Genomic DNA, 16969 nt, shown 5'->3' with positions numbered 1-16969 from the left:
GGTTTTAGATATTTGGTATGCATTTTATCAGACCACGCCCCTTCCTATACAAACCCATTGTAACTTCAAACTCAATTTTAACCATGATAGGGAGTTATTGGAAAAAGTCACAGAATTTTTAAAATACATTTTCATAAAATAAAATAAATAAAAAAGATTATTCAATATTTTTGATTGAATATCAAATATCTAAATACTGAATCAAGTAACTTAAAAACTGCCTGGAGTGTTCACAAAAGCCTTCCCTTTAGTTCCACCCTGCGATGGTACAGTGGTCACATTAATTGCTTTCATGAGCCTCAAACAGGTTTTCCATCTGTTGACTTTCATTGATCGGTAGACCAGGAAAAAAGATAAAAGAAATAAACTGAGGTGAGTTTCTCATTTGTCTACGTCAGTGGCTCTCAACCTGAGTCGAGCTTATATAGTGGTCTGCTATACACAATATTTATCTGTGGAACCGTCAGACAAAATGTAATGCATCAACTCAGACATTCCAAGTGCTTGTCCGTGTGGGGGGTCCCCAGTTTAAATATTAAATATGATTATTTTGGGGGGTCACTGAGTGAAAAGGTGGAGAACCACTGGTCCACCTGATGGAGAAGCTGCTTCTTCAACCAATCAAGATCATTGATGTTTGTGCTCTGCTGGGCGGTGAGCCATTCTGACATTTAATCGCTAAATATAGTGCAGCCGTTGGAACGATGTCAAGTGTGTGGGTGTACACAGTATACACAGTATGTCAATGCTGACATTCCAAGGTCCAAATGCCAACATATTAACATACTATACGGTAGTAGAGTGTGAGAGAAAGAGTGTGTTTGGTTGGTCGGTTGCAGATCTTCTGAAAGGATTCAGTTCCAGCTTTATCCAGCCAAGGTTGTCAGTAAAATATAAGATAAAAGCCACTCCAACCATTACCCCCGAAGCAGATCTACAAGCTTACGACACTCAAGTTGCAAGCTTGTAGATCTGCTATTTTCGGTACCTAAGTATAAATGGCATAACTCCATCCCAAACCCCTAGATGTCTATCCCTGATTATGTTCCTATAGGCTCTATGCATGGCAGCCATGTTGGAAAAACATTGAGGCCTCTTCCTTATTTCCTCCACAGGTTTGACCAATTATTCTAATTAAGGCTGCTTTTTGTTGACCATAAAACAACCATTACCATTTCTCTTGTGAGGAGCAGGAAACTTTCTATTTCTCAAATTCCACAAGTAGTGGTACACAAGTATGGTGAATGGTCACACACACGCGCGCACGCAGAGCCCCAGGCGTAGCCGCTGCTCGCAGCTCCTATTGATTTGACTTGCTGGCTGAGGCTCTGGTTCATTAGGCCAAGAAATTAAAATGTGTGTGGGGGCGGAGCGCGTTACACCACACCATGACCTACAAGCACTGCTGCCAGAGTTTGTGCGAGACACAAGCAGACAAGTCCATGAAAACAAGCCCAAAAGAAGCCACTGGGTCACATGATCACACACATAGGGGGTCCCCAGCAAAATGACTTGATAGTAAATATAGCATCAAAAGTTTTACCACTTAAACCCGGGGTCATTAACGTTTTTCAGCCCAAGGACCCCTTAGCTGAGACAAAGAGATGAAGCAGGGACCCCCACTACATTGTGTTGCCGATTAAACATTTTGATAGATATCATATAGCTTTAATAGTTGCGTTTCCATAAAGCTTATTCGAAAATAGGAAGCGAATTGTCAGAAAATAGAAAAGGCAAATTTAGCCTGTTTCCATCCACTGATGAAATGTGATTCTCTTGGGAGACCTGCTGTAAATGACTTCCCACAGGCCTGCACACAGTGCACAGAGCTGTTTTTTTCAGCCCAAACTCATCCAGTTTCTGCGTCTGGAAGGTGGCCGATCTGCAAGTTCACAACGTTTCGCCGATGTGAGGTGCTGTGAGCTTGTAGATCGGCCACTTTTGGCACGCAACACGGTGTGACGACAAAGTGTTAGCCAGGATTTACTTGAGTGATGTGACGGACGAGGCTTGCACACAACAGCGCCGTAAAATAAACATCCAATGCAAGGTGCGGTAGTTGGGAACACGGCGCCAACAAGTTAGGAACTCCCTTCAGCCAAATCGATATCATATGAGAGTTCAATGCATTTTAATTAAAAACCTATTCGCTTAGTGTTTCCATTTCCCTTTTGCGCATTTAGTTTTTCTGATAAAGCCTCAAAATCTACCTCCTCCAAGCGCATAAATGTTTCCATTAAAAGATTTATGCGCAAAAGCCTTAATGCGCAACAAATGGCTTTATGGAAACTCCACTATAGACTTGCTTGACAGCATCATCAGTGTATGTTGGATTCATGTTAATGTGTATTGTGCGTGCATGCAAATGTAAATGTATGTATGTGCGTATGTACGTGCGTTTGTGCGTATGCATGCTGTATGGATTTATGTACCGTATGCAAGTAAATATGCGCACATGTACTGTATGTACAGTATGCATGTACAAGATGTATGTGCATGTGTGTATATGCATGGTAAAGGCGTGTGTGTACAGTGTGTGTGTGTGTGTGTGTGTGTGTGTGTGTGTGTGTGTGTGTGTGTGTGTGTGTGTGTGTGTGTGTGTGTGTGTGTGTGTGTGTGCATGCATGGTGTGCATATCTCCCCAGGCACTGAAGTCACAGATAAAGCAGCTATTGGAGATGACTGATGTCTTTGTTAAGAGAGAGAGACCCCCTGCTGGGATCTGGGTGTTCTCTCAGGACAGACAGACAGACAGACAGACAGACAGACAGACAGACAGACAGACAGACAGACAGACAGACAGACAGACAGACAGACAGACAGAGGGTCCTCTGGGACACACTGTGTTCTCACAGAGAGACAGACAGTCTAGCACACACAAAGCACATCATTCCTGGATGGAACCTCATTAGGTTTCACAGCACAGGACACACACTGTACAGCCAACAGGGAGAGAACCCAGTCAGGGGATTCTGCAGTTTGGAGCAAGTTTCATTTCGTTGCTGTCGGGTGCAAACCTTGTACGTCCAAAACAAAAACAAAACTTTAAATGTTTGTATATATATGTTACAGGATGTTTGGGTAACCCAGGACGTTCATTGTAAGAGCGCTCGTTTTGTAGTTCACCACACACTAATCACCACCAGGTGGCGTACGACAGCCATTCACTCATACTCTATGCATTTACTAGTGAAGGCGCTGACGTCACTCGTTTGCGACTATATTTGCGACGTTGTTTACGTAGCCTAGCCTAGCCTAGCCTAGCCTAGCCTAGCCTAGCCTAGCCTAGCTTAGCCATTATCGTGCGCTTGCCCAGGCCTTACGGCCTGGGCAAATATTAATATAACGATTGCGTCCACCACGGCTTCGTAACTCGCGCGGCGCTCCGCCGGCCGCGCGGCCCTGGCCCGCTCTTCGCGGCCACTCGCGCCTACGGCGCTCGGGGGCGAAGAGCAGGACCAAGGACCGCTGGCCTTCGCGCCGCTTGGGGCTTCGTGGATACAGGGGGGCTTCGTAACTCGGTTGGGCTTCGTGTCTGGGGCTCCGCCAGGCTCCGCCTGGAACACGTTGCTGTGGGTGCCCCGGCACCGCACGGCGAACGCTCCGCGTCTTGAACGTGCTGGTTCTCTATTAGACTATGACATATATATATATATATTTTTTTTTTTTTTCATTATTTCAGAATAGGGAAAATAACTGATCGACAGCGACGCAAGCTTGTAGATGTGCTATTTTCCCCATGTTTCTGTGAAACTCTTGTATGATTGTACTTGGTCTGCTCTGTTGTCCCTCAACACCAAAAGTCTTTGCCGAAAATAGCCGACCTACAAGCTCAAAACGCGCCGCAGTGTGTCAGGTTGTGAGCTTGTAGATCTGCTTTTTTTTGGTGAATAGGATGCTCTAGGGCTCCCAGCCCCCCTGTTGAAGACCCCATGACACAGGTTTTAAGTGCTTAGCGAGTCACGGTCAAGATCAGAGAGCATTATGAGGCTGGCAGGGCACTGCGTCAGCGCACCCGGAACTGGTGGCAAGCAAACTGACTGTGGGAGCCAGTGGTGTAAAGTAACTGATTTACTTAAGTACTGTACTTAAGTACAATTTTGAGGTATTTATACTTTTAAGATACAAATGTATTGGAAAATTGGAAATACCAATAATTTTTATATGCACAGATTTAGTAATAAAAGACATTTTCCCGCAAGGCGACTTCCTGGTTTTCATAGTGTGGGCGAGGGGAGACGGACCGGCCTACCGACAGTACAGTACATACAGTGTAGTACAGTAGAGGCGCGCCATGACGTCATCAACAATATTAGCCAAAGAGATAGCCTGATTTAACTTTTTTTTTTATGCGTGTCATAACTCATAAGTAAAACATTTGGGTACTTTTTCCACCGCTGGTGGGAGCCAACCCAAGGCACAGCTGGGAGGGGAGAGAGACACACCGCTTACTTGGACAACATTGTAGTGCGACAGCGGAGCTAACATCACTGCAGAGTTCAAGACCAAAGTGTTAGACAGGAGGGTGTGGAAGAGAGCAGCGATTCTAGGAGCCCTGAGTTGGTGTCGCCTAGCTAGACCACACGCTCGCTTTGCAAGTGGTTAATGCTCCTATCAAGGGTGTCACTTTAAATCTTTGTACATTACAATGACAATAAAAGCTTTCTATTCAATTCTACACACTGTAGAAGAATTGTGTGTGTGTGTGTGTGTGTGTGTGTGTGTGTGTGTGTGCGTGCGTGCGTGCGTGCGTGCGTGCGTGCGTGCGTGCGTGCGTGCGTGCGTGCGTGCGTGCGTGCGTGTGTGTGAGCCACTGCTGTCTGATGATCCCAGCAGTTCCATGCCAAAAACAGATGGTTACATTAAAGCCCGGGGTACCGTTTAGCACACAAATGCTTATGAAGTTGAAAAGAGTGGGATTCTAAAGTTTAGCAAGATACTCTATAAAGTGTGGAGCTAAGCATAGATGAGGAAATACCATACTCCACTAAAAGCTGCTGTATAGATGCCTTAATGGTCCACGTCACATTGATATAAACCAGTATGCGCACGCCGGTCGGCACCAAATGAACCCCACCGTTCATAGGATGCAATGGATGGCACTCGTGTTTAAAAATGCATTCCATCAAACTTTCAGATGCCGTTTTTCTCCCAGTGTGGAGGAAGAATGCTTAGGATTTTTACTGTAAATTCCCACTCTTGAAATATATAATCCTTAGTTTCTGTTGATTGTAAACAATAATAGCGATTCAAAACAGTTGTCCTTCAAACCCCACCTCTATTCACCGTCATCAGAACAGAGGGAGCGCTCCTCTTGATCACCCACCCGATCCACTGGATCACCAGAGCGTCTACTGCTCGCCCAGCTGCAGTCCATGAAGCCTAATTATGCTCCGTCCTGCGACGGTGTCGCGCGCAGAGCCGCAGACCTCCAAGCTCAGAAGGGTTGCATTGGTGACGCGATGTGAGTTTGTATATCAGCTACTCTTGACGTGGAACACCGTTGCGCAATGAAGTATATATGTCTCGATAAGGGCGCTCCCATGGGAGCACCTCACTAGCACACAAGAGGAGGTTGAATAACCAGTGCACCCCAAAACAACAGGTTTGGGGATCTGTTGGGAATTGATTACATGATACAGTCAGCTGTGCATTCAGTCTCAATGTTTGTAAACAAATAATTGGTCTATGTGTCACACTAAGGGGCCATGTCCACCGAGAGCGCCTTTCTAGTTGGCAGTGCCAGTCTGCCATGCATCTCTATGGTAAAGACACCCTGGTGCGCTCCTCTTTCCAGAACCCTAGCATAGCGCTTCAGTGATCCCAACGCCGGGCATTTATAGCACAGTGCCCTAGGAGCTTCAAGCTGGATCCTCCTGGCTGTGTCTGACAACCCAGTAAATTATGATCCAACGTTGAATCGTTATCACAAGTTCACAACCATGAGAAGTCTACTTTGTTTCAGCAAACATATTTGTGCTAATAACATAGATCAGGACATTTGAGCACAGCAGCAGTTTATCGGGTTTGAGCGTTGCAGTTGTTAGTAAACAATGCATGTGAGCGCTATGGATATGATATCCAAAGCTCATAAAACGAGACCACAGCGCCTTAGAGATACGGGAATCCTGCGTGGGTGTATAATTACTGTAATCAGGTATCTTTGCGGAGGGTTAAATCATAAGTTGTAAGAGTTGAAGTTCCTTTCCTTTGTAGAAACATTGTTTCTACAAAGGAAATTGTTTCAATAGAAAAGGAGTGAACACCATATTGACCATAGACATTGACCGTGCTATTATTGTCATCAGATAATGATGAATACCCTGAGGCTACTATATAATGACACATGTTACCTGTCATATTCAGAGCCTGATGAAGGCTCCTTGAGCCCAGATTAGTTACCAGTGAGTACTATTTCATCTTTGCCAGCTATGCTAAAATAAAACCTTTTTTTAATTGTTTGCCTTGGATCTTTTTGAAGTCCACCTGAAGTACTCAATACAGCATTTTTACAAAGGAACTTAAGACTCATATGACTAACATTATGTTTAATTGCGACCATAGGTCACAGCTTGACCGTATCTCTGTCTGTAATGCCTGACACTGTGGTTCCCCTGACACATCACTGTGACATCACAGGCGACATCACAGTGATGTCAGATACTCAGAGCAGGGATCTCCATATATGGGCATAAAAGGCTGACACATCACTGTGGCATCACAGGTGACATCTAGTGATGTCAGATACTCAGGGCAGGGATCTCCATAATATATATGGGCATAAAAGGGATCTCCATATATGGGCATAAAAGGGATTGCATTGATGATGTCAGACGACAGAACCATATATTGCAGGTTGAAAAGGCCCTTAACAACTTGGGAGCCAAACTCGTTCAGGGACGAGTTATGGCCACTAGGTGTCCCCCTGCCAAAAGGAGTTATCTCGTTGACAGACGAGGCAGCATAGGGTTAACTGTACACGCTGCTGGCTGCCCTCTGAATGACCCGAGTCCATTACGTAACCCCGCTGCAGGCAGTGAGAAAGAGAGGCAGAAAATGGCGGAGGCAGCTAACATTACTTTCCATTCTACTCTGAAACATAAGAAGGGCTTTATCTCTAAATGAGATGAACAGGACGCCAGGAAAGGAGAGATCTGATTGTTTTCACGGCGACACTTTACCGCGATGGTCGGCCCCGTTTTGGATTATAGCCGGGCAGATAACAGAAATAATCGTTCACTTGCGGATACAAGCACCAAAATTGGCACACATACTCCTTAGGGATTGCTCTTTTCATAAAACCATCTGGCCAAATCAAATTTCAAGATGGCGGCCATTTTTCAAGATGGCCGCCATAAAATACCATAGACCTGTCCTATTTGAATGATCTTGGTGTCAAATCATACATTTTTCACTATGTAGAATCCAAATTTGGACCCATGGACTTACTCACTGGCTTCCTTGTACCACATATCAGTCCCGGAATCCTAATATTCTGCTAAATTAGAGGTTTGTGTTATGTCTGACTCGGATAAAATGGGTGGTAGTGTATATCTTAGTATTGTTAGAGGTTTATAGTGTGTGTGTGTGTGTGTGTGTGTGTGTGTGTGTGTGTGTGTGTGTGTGTGTGTGTGGTGGGGGGGGGGGGGGGTAATGTAGTAATGTAGTAACTCAACAGAGCGGATTTCAATGCACAGCGGCTGACGCGGCTAAAATGCATGGTAGATATAATAGCGCCGTGGGATCACTCTTTGTCTAGTCTATTCTTCGACCTTTTCGACTTGGGTAACCCTGCCAGGAGTACAGGAGTACAAGACTCCTGCCGACATAGCTCTGGGGGTCATGGAGACACGCAAACTGCCTCACCACGATAAGGTGATGATCCCGTCGAGGCAGGAGGTAGTTTTTTTTTTCTAGGGCCTAGGCAGTATAGTACAATAGTATAGTAGGCCTACTACAACGCTTCTAAACCTCGCACCTGCAGCTGCACAGTGCCGTGCAGGTCAGACCAAAGTGGTAGCATTTGCATCGACTGCAGCATTCCAACTTGCATCCACACTTGGTCAGCTGCTGGCAACTCTCTGCAATGGGTGGGAGCTCAGTCCAATCAATCTGCCACAGATCTCCTTTCTTGGTCCAGCCCCAGTTGTCAGGAGTCTGCATTTCTGGTTGACATACTGTTGACTGACTCCAGATGCAGGCCGCTTGATAGGAAGCGCGCTTCACATGTTGCTTCAGTGCTGCTTGCGTTGGAGGAATGGCTTCGTATGGCCTCTGCTTCCGAGCAAACAAGTCCAACCTCGCATCATTGACACCTTCAGCTGTGCTGGATCGGTCGTACATCGTGACCACAAACTTCTCCAAGGTTTTCAGGTCTTCATCATCCACTACAGGTGGGTAATGGCTGAGTTTGCTGAAGACACCAGAAGCCTCATCACAAACATTCCAGGTTTGCCACGCAGACTTCTTCCCCTTTACGCGGAATGCTGAAACAACATCGCAGCCAGTGAAGGCATGGAAGAAGAGCATCCCTTTGCTCTTTTCTGCAAGAGTGCAACACAGGTCATGAACAGAATCCACTTTAAGTTCTGTCTTTGGCCAAAGGCAACCCACTGCCCAGCCCTGAGGCTCATAGGGCAGGAGTCTATGTCCTGTTTCTGTGAGGCTGCTTGATGTACATTAAGTACCCCTAGTGGACATGATAATAGTTTGTCACAGGGACATACCCCAATCCAGCCTTTGATGCTGAGGTCATAGATTCAAGATGTATGACAAGGTCCATATATGGAGTTCCCTGATGTCTTCAATATTAAGCCCATATCTAACAGGACTTCATATGGGAATGCCCATATATGGAGGCCACATTGGCCACATACCACACTAACAGAATCCATATATGGCCAAGACAGATGGCCAAGACAGCCCATATCTGTGTGACTGGTTCTACAGACAGGGATCTCCATGTATGGGCATAAAAGGGTATGTTGTCAGTTGTCATGGACATCATAGTACTTTCACATAACAAATAACTGAGTAAGCATGTTTGGGCTCTCACAGCATATCTCCATATACAGTACATGGACCTCCATATATGGGTACCAGGGGGTCTCCATATATGGGTAAACAGCCGTTTGGATGGCCCCCTGTAGTAACGCTGAGGACACCTGGGGGTCCCGGACCCTGTGGAAGACCCCTGGTATTAGCTACAGAGCCCAGGTACAGGTACAAAAGCTTTTATGCTTCAAGTATGATCTAATTGTTCTGGAGCAGGAGCAGAGCAAGGACTGTACTGAGATAGGCTCAGGGGTCATTCCGGGGGTCCCAGGTGAGGAGAGACCCCCACCAAAAGTCATAAAGGTTATTCTGGCTGCTTCAAAAGTGCAATATATGAACTTAGAATGTTTTAAAACCTTCAAAACAACTCTAATATTATGAGAATTGGACATTAACTGGGTGACATACTGTTCTGCGAGGTCCTAACATAGATGACCCCCCAGAAAGGGGGCTGGGGTCAGGAAAATCTGACACCCATCATTTTCTGACAGTTTGGTCCCTATAAAAGCCAAAGCAGTAAAAAAATACATTTTAGCAAAGAAATCCTTAGAAGTACACTTCTTATCACACTAGGTAGTAACTCCGAGGACCCCCAGGGGTCCCGAAGCCCCTGTGGAAGACCCCTGGTATTTGTTACTACTTTTTTTTGTTTTCAGAAAAAAAGTTATGATCTAATATGACATTGTTCTGGAGCAGGAGTAGAGCGAGTACTGAGAAAGGCTCAGGGGTCCATCTGGGGAGGTCCCAGGTGAGGAAAGACCCCAACCAAAAGTCAGAAAGCTTATTCTGGCTGCTTCAAAAGTGTAATAAATGAACTCAGAATGTTTTAAAACCTACAAAACAACCCTAATATTAAGAAAATTGGACATTAACTGGCTGGCGTACTGTTCTGGCATGCAGGTCCCAAACTAGATGACCCCCAGAAAGGGGGTGGGGGTCCGGAAAAGTTGACACCCATCATTTTCTCATAGTTTGGACTCTATAGAACCAGGATCTGCAAAAAGATCAATTTTAGCACAAAAATCCTACGGGAGCTGTTTTTTGGACGCATCGCACCACACTATTAGCAGAATATTAAGATTCCGGGACTGATATATGGTACAAGGAAGCCATTGAGTAAGTCCATGGGTCCAAATTTGGATTCTACATAGTGATAAATGTATGATTTGACACCAAAATTATTCAAATAGGACAAGTCTATGGGATTTTATTGCGGAATGCAAGATTACTGTATATTCAATGGCGGCCATCATGAAAATTGGCCGCCATCTTGATTTTTTTTTTGGCCAGATGGTTTTCTGAAAAGAGCAATGCCTAAGGAGTATGTGTGCCAATTTTGGTGCTTGTATCCGCAAGTGAACGATTCACCTGTAATATGCACTTTATCTGCCTCGCTATTATAGTTTTGCGAGCTTTTGTAAACAAAGGGATTATCTTCCTCAATCGTCAGTGGACACTCACGTGCACACGCACGAAGCTTCCGAGGCTCTTCAAAATAAAGCGTAAGTGAACGACGGCAGCAGCAACAGCTAGAAATGTTAGAAACCTTGGCTTCCGTTGTGTTAACTGTGAACTAAACATGATCTGCACCTGGCTCAATGACAACAGACTCTCATTTCACCTAGGTAAAACTGAATGTATCCTCTTTGGATCTAGTCAGAAACTCAGCAAAGTTGAGAACTTTACAATTAAAGTAGGTGACACTGTGTTAACAAGAAAAGACCACATCTGCTACCTGGGTTGCATCCTGGAGGCTAACCTTTCCAGTGAAAAAAAGTCAACCTACGAATCCGTTTCTTGCAAAGGGTTGCCCCGCTGATCGATATTAAATCTCGAAAGACCCTAGGAGGTGCTATTATTCGGCCCCTCATTGATTACGGAATCCTCGTTTGGTATCGCGATGCCCCAGCTGCCTTAAAGTTACAGCTCCAAACAGCCCAGAACAAACTAATTAGGGTCGTGCTTGGTCTTACTCCTCGGGCCCACCTTACCAATCATCAACACGAAAACGTGGGGTGGCTCAAAGTAGCTGACAGAGTACAGCATCTTGCAATGGGCCTGGTGTACAACATACACTACACCTCCAAGATACCCATGTACCTGACAAACTACTTCCTTAAGGTCAAGGATGTCCACGATCACAACACCAGAGGCAGCTCCACTAAATATGTTCAACGTAGATTTAACACTAAACAAGGCTACCACCAACATGTGGAACGCCCTTCTGCAAGCCTTAACACGTTGCAAGCCGCGGCAGAACCCTCTGAACAGAGGTAGCGCCGAAGAAATAAGCCATTTATTTACAAACATATTTTAAAAAAACAAAGCCCACATGATAACAACACGTAATGGAGTGCTCGATACAGCGTACATATTCATCCTGCAGAGGTCGGCGATCTTACTTTGGCGAGGCGGAGGGGAGATCAATTCCATTCGTTTACGTGCGGCGAAGCAGGGAAAGGAGCGATAGAGAAGCGGCGCCCGAACGTGATTGAAACCGCGATCCACGAACAGAGACAAAGAGTAGCCATCTTGTGTGTCCTTCTTGTCGAGTTTCAACACTGGGGAGAGTATGAGGCCACTCCTGGCCAGCCATCCATCCAGAATGTGAGTCAACGGCGTGGCCTGCTGGATATTACGAGTATCACACCCAGCACCAGAAAATGACTGTGAGAGCATATTAACCGTTTCAGATAGCTCCAAAAAGACACCGAGAAGAATGGCCGATGTTTTTTTTTTTTATTATTATCATTTATATCAAAAGTCCGGGAATAGACGTGTGGCTGATGGGACCCAGTAGGAAGTCCGAGGGAGTACGACCAGGCTTAGAAGGTGTTAAAGGAGTGCAAATCCCTAGCCTCCTTCAAAATTGGTATGAAAAGTCACCTTCAGGCGGCTGCTACTCGAGACTTGTAAATAGACTAAGCCCCCATGCTTCCACCCCCACCCCCCTTTTTTTCTCTTTCTGCTGTTGTAATTGATGTTATCCTTTTTCTGCTTTTGAAATTGATGTTATCCTAGATAAAGTACTATGTTCTATCCGTCTGTCTTTCAATGTTATATGAGATACATAAAGTGGTTCCTGAGTAAATAAGCCGTAAGGCTTTCTAGGAACTCCTTTTAGTTGACCTTGTACCAGTGATTTGTACTGTCATGAAACTAAACTTTTTTTCTATTGCAAACTGCAAATAAATTCTTCAATCAATCAATCAATATGGCCAAGACAGATGGTCGCCTTTCACCCTTAGGCGTCTTACTGGTATCAATCTATCTATACTATAATGCTGTCTGTCTGCCACAAAAAAAATGGACCCTGGCGTAACTTGGACAGCGTCCGACTGTTCAGCCTAAAACTTGGCCTGTGTTTCGCATGACCAGCCGAATGGCCATTTGGACGAACCATCTGATACCCAAACATCCACAGACATCTGTATGTTAACCCGTGGGTCTCCTGTGTTTTCAGGAGATTGAATGCATGGCAGAGCGTTTGTGCCTCTTAGCCAGGAGATTGATTGGCCGATGTATAGTAGTATGACCCCAGTAATAATATAGGTGTAGCGGATGACGTGGAAGAATTGAGGCAAGAATCACTGGGTAATCACTGGGTAAGCTTGTCACCTTGTTGGGAGAACGTGGCACATGATATCAGCAGACGCCGTATACAGTACGTGCGTTACAAAGCACTGGTGCACATACCTCTTTCTGTTGTCCCTGCTTGGCCAAGTAGATGGCACTGCGCTGGCACTGGCTATCCATGCATACTGGCAGGAGATGATCCTGAAAGCCATCACCATCTGAGGGAAGGAGGGAGGGGGAGAGAGAGAGAGAGAGAATGCAGACATACAGTGTTGATATGCAGAGTGGAGGTACATTGGCATTCATAGAACATGACACCAATAAGAATGCAAAGTATTCCATATGTACCGCATGCTCGCACGCACGCACGCACGCAAACGCACATGCACACGCACACGCACACGCACGCACACACACACACACACACACACACACACAGACCCAGGATCCACCACAACCATGATGTACAGAGATAGTGTGTGAAAGACAGTAGCCACATTTACATAGTGGCCTAACATATATAAAATACAGAAATATTTATGAAAAACACAAGGTGGGTATGCTCTGGACTAAAGAGGTATATTCTAGGCCAGCCTGTCTTATACCCTAGGGTACAAACTGGACCAGCCTAGAATATACCCTGGGGTATAAACCAGAGTAGCCCACTAACCCCGGGTATATTTTGAGCTGTTACACCAGTTTTGCCTTTCCACGCAGAACCAGACAGATACTGTACAACATGTAAGCTGTGAACTTGTGACTGTGAGAAGGTTATCCAAGTTAACTTGGTGAGGACGTTCTTCACAAGGACGCGGGTCTGTCTCCTAAACCTTGCCTACTTCTAAAAGACATTACCCAAAATATATCACAATAAGCAGGTTCCCAAAAGAGAAATGTGGTGTCTTCCTGAGACCCAAACGTATAAAACGTATTAAAAAAAGAAATGCGTTAACCAGTTAAAGCCTATTTCCAAAATACCCAGAATAGCAGCTCCACGGGCCTAAAACCCATCGCATCGCTTTTTTGTGGGAAAGCAAAACAAATATTGATTTGTGACCCATACAAACGGGTCTGTAACCCAATGTTTGGGAAACACTGCACTTAAGCTTCATCATAACACTGGAAATATCATGTTCAAGTAAAAATGTCTTGCTGTACATACAGTATGTGGTGATTGACATATTTCCTTTTAATTCAAACAATAACCTTTCTATTATTATTATAATTATTTGGCGTCCTTGACTTGAAAAAGTCTGAGAACCACTGCATTAAGTCCCTCAAGTGGTTAGCGTTACTGTGCATATGTGGGAATTGGCAGTTTCCTTTTCAATTCAAACAATAGCTGAGCATAATCTTGCCCACCCCTGCAGAGACTAGAGGTTGGAAGAGGCACCACACACCACCACCAGCATATACCACAAAGCAACTTAGACATAACTGGCCAGTAGCCATCAGGCCACACCTGACACCATATGCTGTACCGTACGCACATACAAGTCAAAGAACCAGTCCACCCATTTTCAACCTTATCTTCAGAAGATGGCATGCATTTATGTCTACTGTGTCTCATAGGAGGGATGTGGGCAGTTCAGATACCTGCCTACCGGCTGTGTAGGGTTCATGACATTTTAATTGACGGTTCACTGTCATGCAAATAATTGCGATTTCATTGTGTTTTTGGCATTGAACATTGGAATATTTAAATAGATATTGGAATCGCATTTCTGGCTTTTAGGAGTCATAAACAAAAGTTGCACAGGGCAATTTGCATTTGTGCCTTCTGCCAGCCTCAGTAAAGTGTGTCATCCAGCAAAGAGCGATTCCTTTGACAGCAAGCTCTTTGACAAACAGATACCATTGGAAAGGTTTGTCAAATTTTCACAACAGAATAGAATTCAAGCTAAAAACAGCACACATGACCATTTAGACATTACTCAACCTGTCATGGAGAATGTTACTATCTGTTGTCGAACAGGAAGGTCAAAGTGAAGATGAGTCATCGTTCATTTAGTCATTCCTAATGAATACCATGCTTTATTAACGACTCATGTTAAGTCCACCAGTTCAAACAGGTGTAAAAATTCAACACCATTCATCTAGCACAGTATCAAATGAAAAGAGGCCTGTGTAGGTTTTTAATTCAATAAACAAACCTTTGTGTCTCTGATTTATAGCATCATTTTGCAGGATGCATATTAAATTATGCAAATCGGTTATCTGAAATCCATAACTTGAGGCTCTGGGGAACGGATCATTTGCATTTGCACCAAAATACTTTTTTTTTTAAAATCAAGCAATACATAGAAATCATGCAGATTAATTAATAGATGGTTATTTCATTCCTCTTTAGGCATTAGCTAGGGGCAGGATAAGCTGCAGTAGGCTAGGTGGGGTAGGGTTAGCTGGAAGGTGCAGTCGGTCTAGTGGGGTAGGACTACCTGCAGTGGGTGCAGTAGGGTATAGTAGCTGCAGAAAGCTATAGCTGACAGACAGGCTAAGGAGTTGTGTTGTACCCTGGCTAATAATGAATAATGCATTAAACCCGCTGTCACTTTGAAAAATGCAATTACCTCAGAGATAAGGCAGATGGCCTGTTTTGTCTGGCATATGCTGTGCATTTATTAAGAGCATAGTGCTAGAAACAGTACTACCTACACACATGCACACACGCGCACACACACAACCCAGAATGGACACTCACACACAGACACACAATCAAGCATGCAAACTGCAGCAATACTAACAATTAGCCTGACAGGGTGTATCGGTTCCTTAGTGGAAACACACTGGCGTGTGCACACACACAAGCACACTCGCACGCACGCACACACCAAGTCTAAAAGCCCTAGCAGGCTCTAGAGCCAGCATGGCTTCGCACTCCTTTAAAGTGGGGTCCGGGGACCCCCAGGGGTTTCAAAACTCTTTGGTGAATCTAAGTAAGCGACACCTCTCTTTGTAGCTCCAATCATCTATATTCATATTTCTTTTTTAAATCGATGATCCCATTAGCACCTATGTTCAGTTACATGTATACTTTCTCACTTTCTCTATATTATTTCAGGGCGATCCATATCAGATTATGAGATAAGTGTAAGTGGATATTTGCCCTAGAGAGCAGTGGTTTTCAAACATTTTCATGTCAAGGCCACCATATTCATTTGGACCGCCATTTGATAAGATTTTGTGCCGGGAACCTCCAGAATAATTCATTTTTTTCCCCCTGGATTGGAATAACCTAACTATAAAATAGGGTTAAAGTGGTTAAACCGATTGTGATGCTATATTACATCAACACATTTTGCCGGGGACCCCTGGGAACCTCTTTGAGGATCCCTGGGGGCCGGCCGGCGGAGAAAAGACAGATATACAGAGAAATAGCACAGGACAGACTAACTGCCCAGATAACTGAAGAGGACATTTTTACCATTGAGCAATGACATGCACCATGTGCACGCACGCACGCACGCACGAGCGTGCACGCACACACACGCACCATATAGGTCATCCCCCCTCTCACTCATACATTATTGCCAATTTGGGGAGAGTAAGTTTGTTCACTAAATATTTAATGGACCCCACTAGCTACCAAGAGATTAGCTGATTAATCTCTGCCTATTTCTCTATGAGTGGCTGCTTGTGTGTGTGTGTGTATCTAATTTTGGGCATGTGTGTGTGGGCGCGCGTGTGTGCGTGTGTGTGTGTGTGTGTGTGTGTGTGTGTGTGTGTGTGTGTGTGTGTGTGTACACTATGCCTCACAAATTATGTGGCAAGCATTCAAATTACATTACAAATCACTTTTTTGCCTGACAGTGACCAGATTTAATAGCATAAATCTATCTAATTTATCTACAAGTATGATTATTATTATCCAAGTACTTATTATTATCCAAGCACTCCAGGTATAATATGTATCAGCTCAGTAGCCTTGTGGTTAGAGTGTCCGCCCTGAGACTGGGAGGTCGGGGGTTAGATACGGTACCGTGGCTGGGGTCATACCAAAGACTATAAAATGGTAGCCAGTGCCTCCCTGCTTGGCACTCAGCATCAAGGGTTGGATTTGAGGGTCCCTACGACCTCACGCTACAGAAACAGGAGACAGGCTCTATGGCTCCGCAAGGCTTTTATTATTACTATGTATCCAAGTACTATCTAGTATTATTAATATCTTGAGGGTCCTACATGTTTCAAAATAGTACAACCGACATCCGTTCTTTTCTCAGAACGGTCTCTGAAGAGATGTCAGCAGAGAGTCAGAATCACTTCATTTATTAATTTCTATATGAACCTACAGTACATACATAAAGAATATGAAATATCGTGGCTGAGAGGAGGACGATAT

General features: G+C 44.6%; 1 protein-coding gene across 1 annotated transcript in view; it reads right to left on the bottom strand.

Annotated features, from left to right (window-relative positions):
- Window positions 1-16969, bottom strand: part of itfg1 (integrin alpha FG-GAP repeat containing 1) — a 210236-nt gene that overhangs the window by 119032 nt on the left and 74235 nt on the right. The window contains exon 9 of the mRNA XM_080729991.1: window positions 12751-12848. Coding sequence (XP_080586117.1) covers window positions 12751-12848 — 98 coding nt within the window. The remainder of the gene's footprint in view (window positions 1-12750; window positions 12849-16969) is intronic.

Source organism: Nannobrachium achirus, assembly GCF_963921795.1.
Source record: "Nannobrachium achirus genome assembly, chromosome: 7".
Classification (NCBI taxonomy): Eukaryota; Metazoa; Chordata; class Actinopteri; order Myctophiformes; family Myctophidae; genus Nannobrachium; species Nannobrachium achirus.
The sequence above is the reverse complement of the archived record's forward strand: the minus strand, read 5'-3'. Positions and strand labels throughout refer to the sequence as shown.